Raw genomic sequence first — 21901 nt, forward strand, 5'->3', positions numbered from 1 at the left:
AATCATTGGTGTAGTTGATGTGTATTTTCCTAGGTTTTTTAGATGATATATGACCCTCCTCATCCTCATTGAATCAAGAATTATAATTTTCTCACTTTCTCCTTCTCTTTCTCTCCTTCTTAACCAAACCAAAACTTTGATTTTTTTTTTCCTCATATTTTTCATCTAAACAACTCTTATAATTCTGAAAATTATCTTCATCTCTAAACAAAATATTTAATCACTAATCAAGATTATTAACACTAATACGTAAAGGGCAGATTTGCCATTAAAAAAAATTTGGGTTAAGGGATTATCTGATTTTGCTATTCAACAACCTTTTTTTGTCTTCTTTCAGTATGCCTTGAAAGATTTTGGTATGCTCAAAATTATGGCTTGGCTCGAGTTAAAAAATGGGCCAAGCTGCCCGTTCTGTCCCAATTTATTCCAAAGGTGACCGACAGTGCAACTTAAGTTCCAAATGACAAGAGAGTAATAATTGTTGGAGGGTTTCAGCAGTCTTCACTTGAAATCTCTCCTCCAAAGGAAATCAGTGAGATTACAGCTACCCTAGGTTTCTTCTTCTTCTTCCCCTTCTTCGATCTGAACTCGTCATTTCAATTTTTTATTATTTGCCGAGAAAGAAGCTCAAGATCAGCTTAATAATCAGGGGAACAACAAAAAAACACAAATGGCTTATAGACGTTTTGTATGGAAATTTGGTGGTGGAAGAAGAACAACAATAATGTCAATTCCAGAAGAGATACAAATTGAAATCCTCTTAAGATTACCGGCGAAACCCTTATTATCTTGTAAGTGTGTTTGCAAGCACTGGTATGCCCTAATCTTAACCTCTGGTTTCGTTAAAACCCATATGACTGTTCAGAAAAATAATCCTATTCTCATGCTTAAAGATTCCGGTGATCGAATTTACTCAATAGGTTATGATTCATTACCATCATCATCTGTATGTGAAATTAAAGATCGTGTTATTAAAGTGGATCACCCATTCAAATCATCTCTTCTACATTATTGTGATGGATTATTGGGTTCATGTAATGGTATAATTTGCACATGGTTGTCTTATTATGGTGGTGGTAATAGGAATTTATTCTGTCTTTGGAACCCAGCTACAACAGAATATAAAGAATTACCTGAATCACCAATTGAATTTAATGGAGACAATGTTTGCATTCATGGTATTGGTTATAATGACAAGACTGATGATTACAAGTTGGCAATAGGTATAAAACTTCCCGGAAACAAGGATACTACTCTAGTCCAAGTCTATACGTTAGCATCAAATTTGTGGAAAACGGTGAAAACCATACCTTATCGGTTTTGTGATATTCAAATATCCGGGGTGCTTGTTAACGAAAACCTTCATTGGTTAGCGCTAGGTCAATATGACTTATTATTACTCTCTTTAGATATCAGTGATGAGAATTTCAAAGAAATGCAACTACCAAGAGAAATCCCTGAGATGAATAAGGATATGTCTCTGGGTGTGTTGCAAGGGTGCCTTTGCTTACTTGTCAGCTCAGATGTGAATGGTGTTGAGAATTATTTTGAAGTATGGGAGATGCTGGATTATGGAGTTCGAGAATCTTGGACAAAGCATTATGTCATTTCCCACGAGAGTATTATTAATGAGCTAAGATATTTGAAGCTTGTGCGGTCTTTTAAGAACCATGAGATTCTACTCTTGAAAGGCGATATTCTAGTTTTGTATGACCCAAAACATGGAAGTGCTAGAGAACTAAAAATCAACAATGTTCCATTCAGGAACGCTGAGACTTATTGTGAAAGCTTAGTTTCTTTGAACTCTGGTACTTACAGTGTGGGAGTACGTAAGAGTAGGTCTGAAGAAACATTAGCCCGTATAAGGAACTCAAATAAAAGGAGTGATCGTATTTTAAGTTTCATGTTTTTGATATATGTATTGGTATATATCTATGTAGTTTATTTTTAACTGAATTGTAAGAACTCATCCTTGATGCAGCTGTTGTTTAATGTCTACTACCTTGATGCAGCTGTTGTTTAATGTCTACTACACATGTTAGTTATCTTCGTCAGTTACTCTTACCTCCTTTTTCCATGTCATCATGTATTTGTATCTGGGGTAGGCAAGACGTGGTAACTGGCAGCTTCAAATTTCTGAGTTGGTCCATTGGAAGTTGATTTACGACCTGTATTCAATTTATTTACGTGTCTAGGGAACATGTATTTTGTCTATGTTTATCTTTTTGAAAGGTGTAGTGTTTTCGCTCTTCTTTTTCTGAAAACTAATGTATGAGATGATCATTTTCTCTTTCAAAGGCAAAATGGTTGGATTAAAAATAATAATTATTTTACCAATGGTTATTTATCTAAAAAGCATGATCTACAGCTGTAAGAAGGAACTTAGTCAATTTTATTGCCTTTTAGCAAACGTTTCACATAGTTTTGTTTGGGTGTTGAAAAATCGTTTGTTATGTGCTTCTGGCCAGGTAACATATTTCTGTAATTTTTTATTTGCCATTGTTGGTACTGCTGTCATCTCCGGATTGATACATTGGCTCGAAGCTCTGGTGGTGTAGCTGCTCGCATGCCCTTGATCAGGGAGCAGCTTAAGGATTCCTCAAAGGTATATAATATGTTTAAGTTAGCTTGTTTCACTTGTACTTCTTGAGTTTCCTATGTTACTGGAAAAGCAAGATAATCGAGAGGCACAAAATCATACTACCACGGTTCAGTTGATGCACAGTTCCTATTTAGATCACCTAGTTTATTTGGGGTCAGTAGAATGACACCCCTATGTGATCTGAACATTATGTACTAAGGTGTCAATATGTATAGATCGCGTGGACTTGGCAAAAGAAAATGTATAGATCGCCTGTTGTGGTGCAATCCAGAGATTGCAGGCTATATTTGTATCTGCTGCGCTTCAACTTTTCTTTCGAATGTTCTGATGTTTACGATTTCAAGTATTTTCCGCATTTCCACTCTGTTTCATACTTTAACATCTATCAGCTGACTTACAAGTTGAACGCCATTTTCATTATGTGTGTTATCAAATTGCTTGGTATTTTGTTATTCTTAAAGGTTACCTCTGAGAGTTGAAGTATCTCTTTTACAGGTTAGCTTCAGGGTTCAGTATCCCCCCATAACTCTATAAACATTTCAAGAGAGGACTGCAGGGAATTTAACCAAACTAAATATGGAAATAAATGGTCACACTCACACAATGAATGTTGTTTGCCATTTATCTATCTGTTTATACGTGGTAGTAATGGGATCTTCATGCTCTATGAATCAGAAGAACAACATGTTTGATCTTAGAATTTTCCTACAATGAAACTTTAATGATTCTACAAAGGTTGTTTCGTTATCTACTTTTGACTGCATTACCAAGCCTGACTAAATTTAAAACTTAGCTTATGTATGGGTTGGAGAATATATATTGATCTAGGCTAAAGAGATTCCCAATTCTGATGAAACTTGGGATTGGCGCCCTTCAGAAGCTTCTCTATATTGTATCCAAGCTATATCAAGTTATGTCTCAGTTGTTGAAGCTGAAGTATGCCTCAGGTATGGTTACGAACTCCAGAAGTCTCCGATAATTTTTGCACTAGGGATGTGATAGACACGACTAATTTACAAGCAAGGCACTTTTATCTAACGAAGCCTAAACTGCTATCTTCTTGTTGCTTAATTATAATTCCAAAATCCTTATGCCGTGTAAATCTTGACCTACAGAGTGCCCAGATGTTGGGCTTTGCACTCTCCTTTCTAAGATATCATAAAATTCACATAACTTTATGTAATTTTGGATAGGTTTACGTGACTGTTATGTTGTCATTTCCATAGACTACATTATCATGAATATAAAGCATGGGAGGTTGAGCCATGTGGTATGAATCTATGTGCTTCAACTTTCTCCTTATCATTTTTATTTACATTGTCTTTGACTCTTTATTCAGTTTAATAACTGAAAGACAAGTATATTTACAATATCCTTATCTGGTGAAAACCTTTTCTTAGGGCGTTGGTTCCAAAACTCCCTCTTCAACCTCAATTACATCAGACAGGTGATTAATTATCTACTGCAAGTTTAAATTGAAAAATATTAGTTCTTATTCTGATGCCTGTTGTCTGGTAGTTGACTTGTTTTCTGTTTGGCACTCTTATTAGTGTGCTTGGCAATCGGGGTATATTCAAAGCTGCTTGATGCTTCACTAAATGGGCTCCTGGTTTTGCTTTCAGTGATAGAGATTCTTATGAGTGGCATGAGTGCCTCTGAAGATTCTGCAGCAGCTGCAGCTTTGGCCTTTAGGCACATCTGTAATGGTGAATATTCTTCTCTCTTTCAAATCTAGTTGTTTGGAAGTGCATACTCTTGTTTGGAGATTTCAGCTATTCAGTGGTGTGGTTGCTGTGTGTCCCATAACATTCCTTGGCAGCGAATGAGAATATTAGGAACTAGAAAGACGGCAAATTTATCCAATGCTCTTACTTCAACCTTTCTGTGCTCATTGATTTACTAATTTTTTTTAGCTCTTCTCTGTTCAGCATCAAGGCATTTTTTTTCTACTTGAGCTAGGAATCATTTAAAGCTGTTCTATGTTGGCAGTTGTATAATATGCCACAGATGTATAAATCAGTTTATTTCTTAATGAGGGACCACTTCCAAGTTGTGGATTCAAAATAATTAGTTTTCTTCTCATGAATAGATAGCCGAAAAAGCTTTGTGTATCTCTACAGTACCTTTTACTGTTCTGATATTTGCTGGTTTAGACTATGTTGCAAATCTCTGTTGTAGGACCAGCAGATGATTATTTTTTGTTGGCGTCTCGATGCATCCTCTATTGCGGTCATCTTTTTGATGCATCAGCTGTATTCCCACCTTTAGCTGATGGTGCGATGATTGGCAATACGACACAGGTATCGTTTTCTCTTCTTTTTGAATGTTCGAATTTAACATGTACTCACCTTGCAAAGAAGATGTTTCTTAAAGAAGCCTGCAATTCGATAATGACATCTTTATCAGATGTCTTGGACCTTGCAAACTCTAGTTGAGGAATCTATCCGGGATACTATTGTAGTTCCTCGAGGTCCAAGTGTCTCTAGAATTTTGAGAGCCTCATTACTGGAGCACTCCCTAGTTATCGACTAGAAGTGGTATGCATATTTAACCATATTACTTACTACATTGCTGCTCACAACTTTGGGTAACGTTGATCGTACATTTCTTTGTTGGTTTGAGACATCGATAGAGAATCTTAAAACATTTCTCTGCTAATGTAGTTGCTTACTAAAGAGGATTCTAGGAATTCAACCAAAAGTAACAACAAATATCCCTGTTGGTTCAGTGGAAATACATCACATTCCATGAGTCAATGAAACCATCTCTTATGAAATTAGAAACCATTAGTCTGTTCGAATGGTTGACTTCAAATGTTATCAATATATTTCAGGTTACATATGCTTTACTAGCCTTCAGGAGGGCCTATGAATGAACCTATGGCACTTGAGTGGGCCAAAGAAAGCATTTTATTGATTCCATCAACAGCTGTAACAGAAATGGAGTGTTCAAGATTTCTTCAAGCTTTATCAGAAGCAGCATCTGGGGTTGATATTTCAGTATTTAAGGCCAAGCACTATGGTGCCCTTTATCCCTTCCATATCCCTCGGGAAAAACTCAAAACCCTACTACTATGGTCTCCCATATCCCTAGCAGGGGTATTCCATGTAAAATTGTGATTGTAATTTACACGTATCCGTTTCTGGTTTTCACAGTTTTACACTAACATTTTTTTATTTTATTTTATTTTTTAATATTTTTTAAAATATTATTACATAATTAACTAATTGAAAGCCTAACAAGCTAAGCTCCAAACAACATGATCCTATCTTTTTTTTTAACTAAAACTCTTTTTTTTTAACCTTTTTTATCTTCTTATTTTTTTCTATTAATTATCTTTGAACCTTATAGAATTTATCCAACGTACAAAAATTTGGTTAAAAAAAAGGATAGGTTTTGCACTATTCACATGGAAACTGAGTTTTCGTGTCATGTAGGGAAGGGATGCCCTCTCCCATAGTGCTTGGCCTAACAGGTCCTGTTGAGGAGATGTCGGATGTTTCCTGTCGGAGATTGTACAGGGAGTTTTGAGGCCTCTAGAGTTGTACCTGCTGTATCCTCCTAGTAGAAAGGAAGATAGTAACAAACCGTTAAAGACGAATATTCTATTAGATCATATGCGACGAGTCCAGGAATCAAGTTACATAATGAGAATAAAAATCCTTATTCCTACTTTGACATTTCTGTTTTCTAATTGTACTTGGAATAAATATCTGTCTTCCCAGTGAAATAAGATCCATGGATTGTTGATTTTCATCACTAAAATAAAATAAAATGTTGCCAATACTTATAATGTCAGACCCTGATAATTGACAAATGAAAATGGGGCTAGAACCCACGACCACAAGGTTAAGAGCCTTGCGCTCTACCAACTGAGCTAGACGGGCTGGTGGTGGCTTTCCTTTTTTCCACGTCTTTGTCGGTTTTACTAGTCCCAAGTTGCATATTTTTGCATCGACATTCGACAGGAAGAAGCGAAAGGAGAAAGAAAAAACAGGCAGGAAAGGAAGAGAGGAGTGGAAAGAAGGATCATGGTTCCATTACCAAACTCACCATTAATCCTTTCTTTCCAAGCCCTTTTCTTAATCATCTCTATATCTTCATTATATACACAGGCAACAACCCCTCAGAGGTAACCGTTACAATTCCAGATTTCTGATTGATTTATAATTGGTTCCCTGGTTCTGGTTTGATCTGAATTTGTTATCTATTTGTTTGCAGTATTGAAACAGGAGGAAGACGTTCATTATCGAGTTTCAAAGAAACCCCAGGAGGCAGTAATGCTACCTTTGAATGTACTCCTTCTGGACCTTGTCTCCCTTGTCTCTACTCCGAAAAGGTAATTCCTTTGGAATCAAAATTACTTCTTTTTAATTTATATATGGTTAAATTATCATTCATGAACGTCTTGAATTGTTTCAAAACACATAGGTCTTGTAATTTCCTAAACTGGGTTCATTGGGAATTGGATTCATAAATTAGTTTATGTTACCCTAATTAATTCTTAGAAAAATTAAGCTCTTTGGAAAGGGAAGAACTTCTAGTTTCAGATGTTATGTGGTGTTCAACAGAAAAAGCCTCATTGCATTGACATCCCTTGTCATATACATCGAAAGGTCTCTATCGCCTCTTTGACATATTTTGGTATCCCCCTGTTCTTATTTTTTTTGAATCCATATGGGAAAGAATTTTGCTCTCGCATTGCGAGAGCCTTATTGAACTACCAGACTGGATTTGGCAAGATATGATGTAATATAACTAGGAGTTAACTTCCGTTATCTACCAAATATTTGAAGTATTCGTGTATATTTAATGAATATCTCGCTGCCTTCTTTTGCCGTGATCCTGCCATGAATAAACGAATATCTATTTTTTGGGAACGTATAATATTTTCCTATCAAAGAAGAATCTCCAATGGAAAGGAGACGAAAGGCTTGAGATTATCATCATAACCAACAATAGTGATGATATTTAGCATATGAGATGATGATCACTGTATGTTTAGACTTGGACCTTTATGAATGTAGTTCTCGTTTGGTATTCCTGTAGCTTGAGTTGGGAGAAAATGTCATAAAAATTTACATTGGACAGTGATTTACTAGAATTCGAAGGTATCGTGATGATAACAACTAAAAATCCTAGGTTATTATACAATCCTCTGATACTTAATCATTAATTGTAACTGATCACAAGGGTTGTTGATTGATCCTGATTACAATTGGAAAAAAAATCATAATAAGCAAAAACAGCAAATATGCTTTAGACTGTGGGAACGAAATTATGAAAGCAAAAGCAAATATTTTGGCTTCTCTTTGGACCAATTATTCGGTGAAATAATTAGGTTAACTGGCAGTTAGATGATGTCACATCTCACTAAATCGAACAGTCAGTATTATGCTAGTTCAATAAGGCTCTCGCAGTGCGAGAGCAAAATTCTTTTCATCCATATGTGTGTCATGTTTTTCTGAAATAGAAATATCTGCGTAAATGGATTTCGCTACAAAAAAAAAAATAAAAAAAATATTACTATTGATCAGTTGAATACCCAATTCTACGGGTTTTGAGGTAGAATTGTGGATCGTAAAAGCATTAGATTTAGAAGATTAAAGGTTGATGCAGCAGATGCAGAATACGTACATAATTTGATGAAACCAGATAGACGTACTATAGGTGGTGTCACCTTTACATGTCCATAGATTTTGCTTGAAAATATGAATGCACATTGCTTGTTGGAAGCTCATAATTCTAGACTAAAAGTGGGAATCATGTTTTGGTCCATATTTGTATTCTCTTTTGTTCATGTGAATTTTCAGCTTCTTGTACTTGAAAGATGTTGTGTTTGTAGGGAGATGAAAAATATCGATGCAGTGAAACTGGATATCGAATCCCTTTGAAATGTATAGGAGCTGGAGATAGTTCAAAGAAGAAAACTGGCAAGAAATCTAAGAAAAACAGATCAACTTTGGAAAAGTCATTTGGCAACACAGACAAGCACTCTGTAACGCTGGATACTGAAGAAACTGCTAGTTTAATTAAAAGTAGAAGAGTGCTGGATGATTCGTCTACATCGGATGGAAGACAAGGTTATATTACTTATAGGAGCTGTGTACCAGCTGTAAATCAAGAGAAGTTGTCGGTGCTAGGTTTCGAGGTATGTTTTCCTAACCCTTTAAATCATGTGTAATGCATCAACAAATGTTCTTACAGATCATTTATGACCTTGTCTCTGCTTGGCTCAACACTGCATAACTAATGAATGGGTTGATTACATAGAAAAACTTCGTCGACCAATCTTTTGCTTTTGGGTTTTGCGCTCTGGTTTCAGTAACAATTCGCACATTGTTAGTGGCTTAAATTTGATTTTCTTTTACTTGGTTGCAGGCCATTATGTTGTTTATGGTGCTTTGTGCTGGTTCATTTATATATTTTAGGCGGAAACAAGTTGTTACAATGCCAGGAGTTGGAATGATGAGAGTGCCAAGCAACGCTAGATTCTAATTCTGCAGAGCTGATCTGATCCTTCCAGAAGGTAAGAGATAGATTAGTCACCATGTCTGTACTACTGGTTGCGAACAAACACGCAGATTTTATGCAATCATGTAATCTAGTCGACACCAATCCACACTACATCGTTTATGATTGGTGTACTGTTAATGTTGTTCTCTTGTACATGAGAAATGTCAATGAAGAGGCAGAGCTGTAGCTTTTTCTGTTCTGTTGTTATCTCATCCTATTATTTCGTGCAAACGTCATATATGAGGTGGTTTGTCGATATGGACTGCGGTGACAATGACATAGAGGTCAATGAAAGGTCTTGACGGAATTTTTTTAATGCTTTGCTGATTATAATCAATGTTAGTCAATAGCTTAATACAGAAAAAATGCCAAGAAAACGGTAATCATTGAAGTATCATGTCATTTCGTGCTCTGATCCTGCTCTCCGGCCTTTTGTTCCATAATCAGTTATCCTGCTCTCTGTCCTTTTGTACCATAATCCCCAATCTTGACAAGTGAATAGAGAGCACTACGGTTGAGAGTTATTAGTGACTTTCCTGGAATTGCCTTTCTGTACCTGCGGAGAATTAACCTGTGCTAATATGTGTCAAGATATGCATAGCGAGTGCCGTTGGATTCTTATTTTTATTTTTTCCGCAATTTCTTGAATTTGGGATACAATTGGAGGGTTACCAGTGGTGAAATCAAATATTTCTTACTTTAACTCTTTCATCCATCAAAACCATTTACTGGGTCTGGGATTGAAATTGTATTCTCCAATGGAGTAATTTTTTGCTGATCAATTTTGAAGAAGGCTTACAATGACTTCAAGCATTCTGTAGATGGAGATAACTGTAATACTAATCCAACTGCAAAATCTCATGCGACAATCATGGGAACCCCAACCTCATCAAGATGTAGAAATAAATTTACATGGTGCGTTTATCCCAGATAAGGGAGCAGGTGGTGCAATTGCTCATGACGAATATGGAAAATATTAAGGTTGTCTAATGGTCACTTTAGATGCAACATCACACCAGTATCGGCTGTGGCCAAATCTTGCAATTTGGGAGTTAATTTGGCAACGAATCCATCCGCGGAAAGTGATTATTATTGAGGGTGCTTCATATAGTGCCTTGCTCCGTCATTTGTATACAAAATGAGCTGGGACCAAGAGTGTCGTTTATAGCTCTATCTCTCTTCATCGGCCAGCCATCGTGCAAGTGGTCAGCTAGTTGAATAGTTTTAAAATCCGTATAGATTTGACCAGGCGATTTCTTCCAGCATCACATAAACAAAAATCGCTTAAATTTGGATATAAAAATGCCTCGTGGATGTTGAAATCAGGAGGAAGTATACCGTGAAAAAACAAAAACACGCCATCCAAACTTAATTTCCAAAGCCTCTTAACCAAATATTTTTCAAAATAGCTAATCTGCCTTTACTTAATTAGTGATAATATTATTTAATTAGCGTTAATTTTATTTAGTTAAAATTAATCATATTTTATTTTTATTTGATTATTATTATTTATTTTAAACTTGTTATAATTTTTTTACCCAGATATGTATGGAGAGTGGTCACGATATTGAATTATGCCTATAACAACATCTAATCAACTAAAGAAATTATTCCGAAAAATTATCACAGTTTAAATTCTTATGATGACTTTAGAGAGTCGTCATGGTTTATAAATTTAAATTGTGACGGCATTTCATTGTCAACTTTCATTTTAAAATTAAATAATCGGTACACCTAAATTTAGTATGATGCCGATTATAATTAAAAATTATGTAAAAAAAATTTTGTTTCAAAATTTGGAAGAGTCGTCATGATTTAAATTTGTCCCATGACGACTTATCATAGTCTTTATGGTCTATCATGATCGGTTTTTGTTTTAAAATTTAACAATCGTTATAATTAAAATATAAACTATGACGAATGTTCCCCGATATTGATAAGAATCATCATGGTTGAAATTTAAGAGCATGACAACTCTATTTTTTCATGTAAAGTCGGTAGGATATATAAATTTGTATAATGACGATTTTTTTTCTTTTGAAGTATGCAATTTATTAAATTAAACTGAGATTACACGTGGGAATGTTATGCCCATAGAGTTAGTTGTTACAATAAAACTCATAGGTGGGGGAACTACATTGTCCCATACTGTTGTTGCGAGCTTCCTTATAGAGCAATCATCTGCCGCTTGGTTTGCCAGACCGTCTGCTGCTTGATTTCCTTCTCTGTAGACATGCCTAATAGTAAATTGCTGAATTTGGGTAAACTGTTATAGGGCCTATGACCCATGGATGTGCGGTCCAAAAGGATAGTCTTTGATCTTCATTTTTCCATGTATATAAAGTATTTATCCATGTAACTATACTAACTCTAATCAACGGGAAATCCTTCTCTTTGTGCCTCTTTTATCTTTCTCTATATTTCTCCTTCAAAACGTTATCATGCATGAACTCTTCACTGTCGCTAAAGAAAGAATATTTTTTTGAGGTTCTCATCAATCGAATCGAAGGGATTTTTTGATTAATCATCATGAGAAGCTTGCAAATGGAAGTTTAGGTCATATGTAATTAGGAATTTGGAGGTCTTGATTTGTAATTATAATTAGGGATTTGTAAAAATCCTTCTTTTAAATCCATGGAAGAAAGATCCTTGAGAAAGTCTCATTGGGAAAGTGCTGCCAAATCTCCTGCCTGCCGTTTCATCCTAGTTTTTAGTTTTATTGTGAATGGGAACGAAGATGAAAAGTTTTCTGGGTTTCTGTAAAGGATCGTGTTAGAGCACGGCTCGGTCACACTCGCATGCGTTGTTATCTCAAGCATGTTTGTCAATGTTAGTGATAAAAACTATAAGTCTATATTTCTAGTCTACTTATAGATGTCTCGGATTAGGACATAGATTGTGTAATTGAGCATTAGACTTCACGGCGTTCATCATTTGAAGACGAAGAACTATTAAGGGGAGATTGTGGAACTTCATCAAAAAAAGGTATGTGGAGACTGAAACTCATCTATCATTTGGGAAGTATATTTCTACTCTATCTCCTATGTTGAGACATAAGTCGTGTTACGATATAGTTTTCTGTTATACACATTTGAGATTTCGAGCTGAGTTTAAATCGCTTACATATTTCTCGAAATATGTGTTGGTAAGCTTTCGCTTCGACCAAGTTCATCTTATATTTTTGACGAAATTCAAAAGATGGTCATGTGAAAATTTCCGAGTAACATCTTACATGGTTTGTGTGATACAATCATTTGGTGTAGATTTGGAATGTTTCGTTATGATTATTTCAATAACTTGAAAATTTCTTTGATGCTAATAGTGTGTGAAAACTGTTATTGTCATCCTCTAAGAAAGATTCAATGATTGAAATAAGAGTTTAGAATACTTAACCATTATTGGATATGAAATGTTGTGTACTCTTGCACATATGTAATCCATGTACGGTAACCATCGTATGCATACCCGTTCACGTACTGGCGTAAGGTTCATGTCCGAATATTTCTGCTGGGATTGGAAGTACACGTACCCATTTACGTACTGGAGAAACCCAATCTTGGTCTGGGTATTTCAAGTATGCGCACCCGTTTGCATACTTGAAGTTTAAAGTTCTAAAATCGGTTGTATACATGAACTTAAACATTTATATAATAAGGAATGCAATCTTTGCAAACCGTGGCTATAATGTTCATGAATTGATTCGAGTGAATCAAGCCGACTTTGATTCAATTGTGTTCTTGTATACTTCTATGAGAATATAGCAATTGAACAACTGTTTAAATAGTTTTATTTGAGTCATTTGAACTAGTTATAGTTAAGATGAACAAGGTTGGTATGAGAGCGTTCATATGGCTAACCTCGGTTAACTATTGTTGAGCCAACATGGTGTATACGTTTAGGTATGGTTACATAAACCTAAATGAGAGTACATTTCATTTGTGTGTAACAAGATAAGTTCGATCTAACAATTGAAAGATATTAGCTTGGTTAAATCAGTTTTTTCATCTAACGATGAATATTGAATGCTTTGTTACCAAGGTAACTTAGATTTCAAACCCTGATTTGAAAACTATATAAAGGAGAACTCTAGCAACTAGGAAACCTGATTCCCACACCTCTTGTGTGTTACTAGTTGCATAAACTAGAGTCGATTCTCCTTTAACCTTAGGTTTTTAACGAAACCCTGTAGGTTAACGACTTACATACTTCATTGGGATTGTGAAGCCAGACCCAACTATTTTCTCTGTAGTTGCGTGTTCTGATCTTGCCCGATTCTATCGTTTGAGTAATATCTTCTTTAAGATTTTCTTGAGATTTAATATCTGATAGGCAAGATAAAAAGTAATCACAAACACCTTCGTCTCATCGTTTGTGATTCCACAATATCTATTTTCGCTTCCATACGATTTAGATTATTGTCAGGTGATTGATAATACTAGGTTGTTCTTCGTGAATATAAGACTGGTTTATCAATTGGTTCCAGTTCACCTTGATTTATCAAAAGACGGAACAAAACTCATAGGTATTTCTGTGGGAGACATATTTATCTATTCCAATAGACTTTTCTGTGTGAGACAGATTTGTTTATCAAGTCTTCGACTATGGGTCGTAGCAACTCTTAGTTGTGGGTGAGATCTGCTAAGGGAATCAAGTGTGTAGTATCCTGCTGGGATCAGATACGTAAGGAGCGCAACTGTACCTTGAATTAGTGTGAGATTGATTAGGGTTCAACTACAGTCCAGTCCGAAGTTCATTGGTAGTAGGATAGTGTCTGTAGAGGCTTAATACAGTGTGGTGGTCAAAGATAGACTAGGTCCCTGGGTTTTTCTGCATTTGCGGTTTTCCTCGTTAACAAAATTCTGGTGTCTGTGTTATTTCTTTTCCGCATTATATTTTGTTATATAATTGAAATATCACAGGTTTTGCGTTGAATCGATCAATTGGGAAATCCAACCTTTGGTTGTTGATTGAAATTGATTGGTCCTTGAACATTGGTCTTTGGTACCGTTCAAGTTACTTCTCTTATATTCAATCGAGCTCGAAAATTTATATTTGTTGATTGCAGATTGAATTGAGAGATAGAGATATAAACTCTTTGATATAGTTTTCTAAAGATTGAGTCTGACTGTCTAGTTGATTCTCTTTAAATTATATTCGAGTAAGTCCTCTCAGATTTCCAAACGAATTGTTGGGTGTGGTTGTAGTACCCCTCTTTAACTGATCGCGTCCTGTTCGTGGGAAATGAAAAAAATTCGGTTCGGTCCAATTCGCCCGGTTTGATTCGGTCTTGTTCATCCAGTTCGGTTTGGTCATGTTCATCCGGTCCGATTTGGTCCAGCTCGCCCCGGTCCGATCCTGTTCCAGCTGAGTCTGATCCTGTTCTGTTCCTTTTTCCTGTTCTGGGCTATGCGCGACCAAGGGTGTTCCGGTTCTGTGTATATAGAGTGGGATTAAAGTCTGAGGTATGAAACTATATACTTGCTAGGCTTGTCTATATGTTTTTAGAACATGCCTAGTTTTGTCTATTTTTGTCTTAAGATAAGTCCACAACATATAAGCGGTCAATTTAAATTATGATTGTTGATCTCGATCAATTAAAATTTTTGGTCTTAATGTTATTTTGTTCTCTTGAATATGATATTGGCTATAGTTGAATGGTGTCTTTTGTTCAATTGGTTGTACCAACTCGATTCAAATGTATTTATTTGGGGTATAGAAGTACTTGAGCACCATTATTGTGTACTTGATGTTTTCTCCCCAAATTTGAAATGTTCCATGGGATGTAATTCATTGGCTCGACTATTAAGGAGTCGATAGTTTCAAAAAATACGTTGCAAATAAAATCACATGTATTCCAATTTTTGTTGAAGAACTCACAAAAGGTGATATGCGTCAGAAAATTTCCATTTCTATTCTTTATCCATGATACTAACGAACCAGTATACGTTGAATTATGACAACAAGAGGACTATCTTTAATAATCTATTCATCCTAAAGTAATTGGTTGACATGTATAGTGAGATTCTCTTGGCCTGTTGAGATAAAGAAATTTCTCAAATTAAGTTAAATGTAGCAAATTTGAAAATGGAAAGAACCCCGAAGTAATGATGGTTAGACGTACCGACTCATATAAAGCATGCGAAAAGGGACATATATATCATGAGACAAAGATGTATTCCCCCCCCCCCCCGGTACTAATGACATCAAAGTACAGGTATCAACTGAATATGGGATGATGCTAATATGTAAACCAAAGAGTTGGAATGAATCTTCTTACTGGTATTGGTACAAGAAATACAATGCGGGTACCATAGTAGCAACCGATGTCATACTTTAGACATCAACTTTGACAAGAAGAAATTTTCCTGGCCAATTGACTATTTATTTTAACTATATCCAATGTCTGCACTCATGGAATGAAAAGTACATCATTCCCACGAGAAATAAATTCTCCATAGCACTTGAGATATATCCGGATGAAAAATATATCATCCCCCACCCCCACCCCACCCCTGAAACGTAACATATATTCACTCGAAAGTAATTGAGTTGAATCTAACTTTTGTTACTAATATGGACACACCACTTATTTAATATCTCAAGGCTCAATGTATAACAGATAGTGGCTTCCCTCCCACCATCTTAAGGAATTTAAACTAGTCATTGAACTATTTCCTTATAATATGACTATGAGGATTGTATCATCGAGCACAACACTGCTCAAAATTTGTTTTCAAGATAGAACAAAGACGTCACAAAATCTCTACATGTACCGAGAGATAATCACACCTTGTTTAACACCAAAGTAACCCATGCAAATGGATATCATGTGGAACCTCACAATGATGAGAATTTAATTGATTGCATATTTTATAGTCTCTAATATATTTGGAAGGAAATATATTTTAGAGAAACTAATGAGTCAATCTAGTGAAATGTAAATCACTATAGTATTTAGATTATTGAATCCATATTGACTCCGACGATAAAATGTTAGGAATTGACTCATACAGGCTTTGGGCATAACCATAACTCATACAAACATCACTTTATTTGAGTGAACGAAAAATGTAAAAAGATTGACAGAATGTGAAATGACGGGATATCTCTCAATAAGTGTTCTCTAAAGAACTAGATGCATAACTCCCCCCTCCCATTATGATTCTAAGTAAGAAAGCATATCACTCATTTCACAAAATCTTCAATAAAAAAGGATTGAGACCATCCTAATATGCAAATGGTAAACAATCCATATTACAAAGAAAACAAGGTGAAATTTAGAAAAATATTCATAAAGAATGTGGACCATTAAAGTAACTTATGGATTTGGTGAATGTTTTGACATTTTGGACTAGTTATAGTTCCTAAGAAATTTGCGTTTGAAAACTCCTAGCACATATTACACAATGCAAAGTGAAAATGCTCACCACCCTTTTTAATGCTAGAGAATTTACATCAAAAGGACTTGATGAATATCACATGTTTAATAGGATCATATAGAGCATCTTATACCCAACGGTCTCGCAGAGGCTACCATCAAAGGTTACAGATGGCGTCTAAGGAATAGGTTATGCGTACCAACCTACCTTTTATTGCATTGGGGATATGCAATATTACGCTCATCTTTACTTTATTCGTTTTTAGACCCCAATATTAGTCAACCTTTTTTGTGTACCAGTTGATAACTGTATTTAAGCCTGACATTCGTGTTCTTACGCATTTTTGGTTGCACTATACATGTGCCACTACGACTCCACATCGTACTATGGTGGGTCTTCAAAACTGTTAAATAGTTATGTTGTAAATGAGTTCCCAACAATTATTCGCATTTTTAAAACCTTTGGCAGGAGATTTCTTACCGCTAGATTTGCGGTTGTCATTTTAATGAGACAGTCTTCCCGTCGTTATGGGGAGATAAGAAAAAGTAGTTTCTAAGGAAACGACAAAAATTGTCTTGGTGTGTTCCCACTGTGTCTCATATTGATTCTTGTACTCCACAAATGTAAATGTGAAGTGACAAAAAATAATCGATTTTCAGATTGTACATTGATGTCGCTAAAGTGACAAGATCACACATACCAGCTGCAAATATTCCTGCAAGGTTAGAAATCCTCAGTATGGGGTACACCATAGACTAAGGTGTTGCAACTACACTTGGTGGAAGTGTAGTTGAGGACGTGGCTCCATAAAGGAATATGCAGAGACCACCAGGTTCGATCAATGCTCACCTAGAAAGGAAGTAGGTGAGTATGGCATCCCAAGTGGATTATGAGAATGCGCACGAGGCACTGGAAAGATCATGCGAGCATATTGATGATTAATTTCATATACATTTGCTTAAGGATATAAAGCAAGATGATATCGAACCAAGCTCCTTGTTGCTTAATTTCAACGAAGATCGTATTTGGCATATACAATCCAGGTAGAACTTGGTTCTTTGACAAATATACAGGTATTTGGTGTGATAGTGCTAACCAACCAAGTGTAAAGCCTATTGGACATACATGATTAATTTGTCACAAAGCATAATGAGAAGAAAGCAGTCTTAAAGTATAAAGACTCTCCTTGTGGCGCGAGGTTTCTCACAAAGACCTGGAATTATTCTCTTGTAATAAACTTTATAGTGTTCCGCTACTTATCTAGGCCGAACCTTGTCACAAGATCTCGAGCATACTTCTCTTGGAATAAGTAAATTCCATCCTTATGTTGTTGAATTTGTAATCCTAAGAAGAATTTTAATTCACCAACATTGCTCATTTCAAATTCTTTAGCAAGAGAGACTTGGAAGTCCTTTGCAAATTTTTCAGAAGTTGATCCATAGATAATATCATCTGCATAGACTTGAGCAATGACAACATCTTTCCCACTCCATTTGGTAAACAAGGTTTTATCAATTCCGCCTCTTGAAAAACCTTTTCTAATGAGAGAAGTGGTAAGTTTTTCAAACCATGCTCTAGGTGCTTGTTTCAACCCATACAGTGCCTTTTTGAGTTTTAGCACATGATCTGGGAAATTAGGGTTTTCAAATCCCTTAGTTTGAGAGACATAGACTTCCTCCTCTAAAATTCCGTTTAGGAACGCAGATTTATATCCATTTGAAACAAGCATGAGCTAACAAAAGACGGATGGACTCAAGGCTTGCCACAGGAGCAAAGGTCTCGTCAAAGTCAATCCCTTCAATCTGTGAATATCCTTGAGCGACAATCCTGGCTTTGTTTCTGACAATCGTGCCAAATTCATCAGACTTATTCTTGAATATCCATTTGGTACCAACAATATTGATATTGGAGGGACAAGGTACAAGTTCCCACACATCTTGTCTTTGAAATTGATTTAACTCTTCATGCATTGCATTCACCCAGAAGGGATCGTTCATATCTTCATTAATATTTCTTGGTTCTACTTGCAAAAGATAACAAACAAAATTGCACATATTTTGAAGTTGTCCTCTTTTCTTGGCTGTAGAATCTCTTCCTCCAATAATACTATCGGGATCATGATTCCTTTGAACCGAGAGATATCGTGGAGGGACACGTTCTTGTTCGTCAGAAATGGCTTGATCAGGCTCTTCTCCTCGTCGCTAGAAATGTCAGGATCAGCAACAGTTCGGATAACTTCAACTGATTCTGGAATTTCTTTGACTTTCTCAACTGTCTCGGTTGGAGGAAATTCAGCGGGAGGATTATCATGACGAAATTTACTAATGTCTTCGATGATAACATTAGCAGATTCCATCATGACTTGTGTTCTGAGATTAAACACTCGAAAACCACGACTATCAGAAGCATAGCCAAGAAAGATACCTTCATCACTTTGGTGTCGAATTTCCCTTTCTGTTCTCGATCTTTCAGAATATAGCACTTACTTCCAAACACCCTGAGATAATGTAGGTTGGATTTTCTTCCGTACCACAACTCATAAGGAGTGTTAAGGGTTTTAGACCGTAAATACACACGGTTGATCAAGTAACATGTTGTAAAAACAGCTTCTTCCCAAAACCTTAATGGTAAGTTTTTGTTATGGAGCATTACCCTGGCCATTTCCTGAATATTCCTATTCTTTCTTTCAGAAACTCCATTATATTGAGGAGTGATAGGTGGTGAGTATTTTTGAATGATCCCCAGTTCGTCACAGAATTCAAATACCTTGGTGTCTTTGAATTCAGTTCCACGATCGCTTCTAATTTTCTTTAGTTTGTGACCTTGCTCGTTCTGGATCCTTTTAACAATAATCTTGAATTCACCAAGAGTTTCATTTTTATGAGATAGAAATGCAACCCAAGTGAATCTGGTGTAATCATCTACCATAACTAAAGCATACTTCTTACCAGCAACAGTGGGTTGTTGAATTGGTCCGAAGAGATCCATAAGAATTAAATCAAGTGGAGTTTAGTGAGAATATGTTTATGGTATTTTCAAAGATGTTGTAGTAGTGGTAAATAATAGGTTCGTTCAAAGACTTGTGAAGGAAAGAATTTTTAGATTTAATAAAAATAAAAAAATTAATTTTCAAAGAGTGATGTCAAGATTTAAAATGGACTAAGGCTCCGGATTCACTATTACTTCAAGTTGATTGGTTACAAAAATATTTCATAATTGTTATCTAGCTCTTTTTCCATTAAATCACTTATTAATCTATAAGGTGTCCAAATATTAAATTGTAATCCTTAAGCATGATTTATCAAAGAATTAATTCTAAGCATAAAACATCAAACTGATTCACAACTAATTAAGAAAACCATTTTTATCTCTTTTTTTATTGATCCAAGTGAATTAAATAAAATAAATAATTAAGAAATTATAAAAAGAATTTACCAATCAAACATGAGTGAATAGCTCCTCCATCGCCTCAGTCACCAGGTATTTTAGCCGCTCATCATGTTGGAAAACCTCTCAAAATATTTCATTGATGCTCACAAGTGTTTTACAAATGATGAAAAGGAAAATAATTGAGTAAATCGGTTGTTTGCAACACTTATAAATGTTGCAGAACACTGTTACAGAAACGATAGAAATAAACTGCTGCTGGCGGTAATTCGAAGACCCTCAGTGTTAGTCGTTATCTCTGTTGAAGAACGACTGCCCTGGTCTGTCCGTTCTTCGTGTTCTTCAATGGCAGCAGCAGCAGCAGAAACTTTCCTGTAACTTGATTTTCTCGCTCTGTTAATGCTCTATACTTCTCCCAAACTCTCCATAAACATGCTAACCCCTTTTGCTCGACACTAGGGACCTATTTATACACAACAGGTCACTCCAATCCTTGTAATAAGTCCAAGAATATCCGTCCATAAAAAGAATATTTTCCAAAATATTTTTTCATTATTTCTCTGATTTGTTACGGATTGTTTCCTGGTTTATCTCTTTCACGCATCATCTCTGAGATGTAGGAGAAGTTTCCAGCCAATAGAGTTAACCCATGCACGTCTCTTCCATCCAACAATTCCAAGAATAAAATATCTTCCCTATTTGAGAATATCTTCCCTGTTTTGATTCCCACCGATTATGTAACCAAATTTGACCGAATCCAACACCCATACCAGCTCTGTCTAGGCCCTAGGAACAAACCCATTTAACTTGGGCCGTTGAATCTCACTGGAACACCTTCAAATCCTCAACCCTAGTCACGGCAGTTCAAGAACAATTTTTCCCGCCAAAATTTGAATTTCAAAAGGTTGAAGATGATATGCCCCCTATCCTGGACTGGGGTGCGAATAGCAGATGCCTTAGGGGTGACATGGGGGTGCTACTTAGTAATTAGGTTACCCCTTATCCAAAAGCGAGAGTCCGAATAACACTTGTCCTCCGGGTGCCAAAATCAACTTTTCGAGTCGAATTTCTCAAAAATGTTTATTTCCTAAAAATACATAAAAACACAATATTAGTACAAAAATAGAGTTCCAACAATACAGACATTGAGGACAAATTAGACACAAAAATGTGTCTATCAAATACCCCCAAACCTATTATTTGCTAGTCCTCGAGCAAATATAATAAAATGACTACACTTAGCACGTGCAGCAAGCCGTTAAACCACTAGGTGGCCCTAGTGGCGGAGTGTTGTCTCCGTTAGGGCTGCATATGGTTCGGTTTTTATCGGTTTTTGGCAAAACCTAAACCGAAACCAAAGTACTCGGTTTTCCAATAATGAAAACCAATGAAACCATATAGCCTATTCGATTTCATTGGTTTCGGTTTCTACTCGGTTTTGTTAAAAACCATACGGTTTTTGGTTAACCGAATGATTTATAAACAATAATGTGCCAGTGATTTATAGTTTACACAAACAGTACACCCAATACTACAAGCGGCAGAAAAGTTGCTGGCAACATATCAGAGGCATAAATGACAAGCAACTAAAATGACAGCAAAAGGATTTAACTTGAATAATCCTCCTAAGAGTCATAACCATTCATTAACTACAATTCATCAGTGTGAAAAGATTCATTCTGCTATGGTCATTATTAATCGGTTAACCAATTGGTTTTTGGTTCGGTTTTGAGATAAAACCTAAACTGAAACCAATACTTATGGTTATCTGAAACTGACAACCATAAATAAACCATAGTAATATAGTTTCGGTTCGGTTTAAAATCTTCGGTTTCGATTTCGGTTTTCGGTTCTGGTTCGGTTTTGTGCAGCCCTAGTCTCCGGAGGGTTTACCAGAGGTGTACTCACAAAACCTTTACTGCAGACCCTAGCTATCTACAACGAACCTTGGAAGGCACTAAGGAATCTCCTTGGTTGGCTTACAAACATTGACTATAGGAGGAAGTACCCTGATGCG

At 36.0% G+C, this 21901-nt stretch overlaps 3 protein-coding genes across 5 annotated transcripts; all 3 read left to right on the forward strand.

Annotated features, from left to right (window-relative positions):
• The first annotated feature begins 670 nt into the window (after nucleotides 1-670).
• On the forward strand, nucleotides 671-2023 carry LOC113315457 (F-box protein CPR1-like). Its single transcript, XM_026563733.1, has 2 exons — nucleotides 671-1825; nucleotides 1982-2023. Exons 1-2 carry the CDS (start codon nucleotides 671-673, stop codon nucleotides 2021-2023), a joined length of 1197 nt encoding a protein of 398 aa, XP_026419518.1.
• A 449-nt stretch (nucleotides 2024-2472) lies between these two features.
• Nucleotides 2473-5734, forward strand: LOC113318806 (transportin MOS14-like). Of its 3 annotated transcripts, none has more exons than XM_026567057.1 (6): nucleotides 2473-2605; nucleotides 3098-3872; nucleotides 4003-4049; nucleotides 4153-4308; nucleotides 4781-4902; nucleotides 5436-5734. In XM_026567057.1, exons 2-6 carry the CDS (start codon nucleotides 3868-3870, stop codon nucleotides 5475-5477), a joined length of 372 nt encoding a protein of 123 aa, XP_026422842.1. In that variant the 5' UTR covers nucleotides 2473-2605; nucleotides 3098-3867; the 3' UTR covers nucleotides 5478-5734. The 3 variants fall into 3 exon arrangements, with proteins under 3 accessions (XP_026422842.1, XP_026422840.1, XP_026422841.1); XM_026567055.1 differs by having other exon boundaries at nucleotides 3098-3549; nucleotides 3796-3872; nucleotides 4781-5734; XM_026567056.1 differs by having other exon boundaries at nucleotides 4225-4308; nucleotides 4781-5734.
• An 804-nt stretch (nucleotides 5735-6538) lies between these two features.
• On the forward strand, nucleotides 6539-9403 carry LOC113316932. Its single transcript, XM_026565091.1, has 4 exons — nucleotides 6539-6734; nucleotides 6824-6941; nucleotides 8448-8753; nucleotides 8984-9403. Exons 1-4 carry the CDS (start codon nucleotides 6634-6636, stop codon nucleotides 9098-9100), a joined length of 642 nt encoding a protein of 213 aa, XP_026420876.1. The 5' UTR covers nucleotides 6539-6633; the 3' UTR covers nucleotides 9101-9403.
• Nucleotides 9404-21901: the final 12498 nt, after the last annotated feature.

The sequence above is a fragment of the Papaver somniferum genome, chromosome 10 (assembly GCF_003573695.1).
Source record: "Papaver somniferum cultivar HN1 chromosome 10, ASM357369v1, whole genome shotgun sequence".
NCBI lineage: Eukaryota > Viridiplantae > Streptophyta > Magnoliopsida > Ranunculales > Papaveraceae > Papaver > Papaver somniferum.

Excerpts from the sequence above, each read along its gene's own strand:
- LOC113315457 (XM_026563733.1), top strand. The coding sequence starts at position 671 with ATGGCTTATAGACGTTTTGTATGGAAATTTGGTGGTGGAAGAAGAACA. Across the intron at positions 1,826-1,981 it reads CTGGTACTTACAGTGTGGGA|CTGTTGTTTAATGTCTACTA; the intron begins GTACGTAAGAGT and ends TCCTTGATGCAG.
- LOC113318806 (XM_026567055.1), top strand. Across the intron at positions 4,050-4,152 it reads ACCTCAATTACATCAGACAG|TGTGCTTGGCAATCGGGGTA; the intron begins GTGATTAATTAT and ends CACTCTTATTAG. Across the intron at positions 4,309-4,780 it reads CTTTAGGCACATCTGTAATG|GACCAGCAGATGATTATTTT; the intron begins GTGAATATTCTT and ends TCTCTGTTGTAG.
- LOC113316932 (XM_026565091.1), top strand. The coding sequence starts at position 6,634 with ATGGTTCCATTACCAAACTCACCATTAATCCTTTCTTTCCAAGCCCTT. Across the intron at positions 6,735-6,823 it reads CAGGCAACAACCCCTCAGAG|TATTGAAACAGGAGGAAGAC; the intron begins GTAACCGTTACA and ends ATTTGTTTGCAG. Across the intron at positions 6,942-8,447 it reads CTTGTCTCTACTCCGAAAAG|GGAGATGAAAAATATCGATG; the intron begins GTAATTCCTTTG and ends TTGTGTTTGTAG.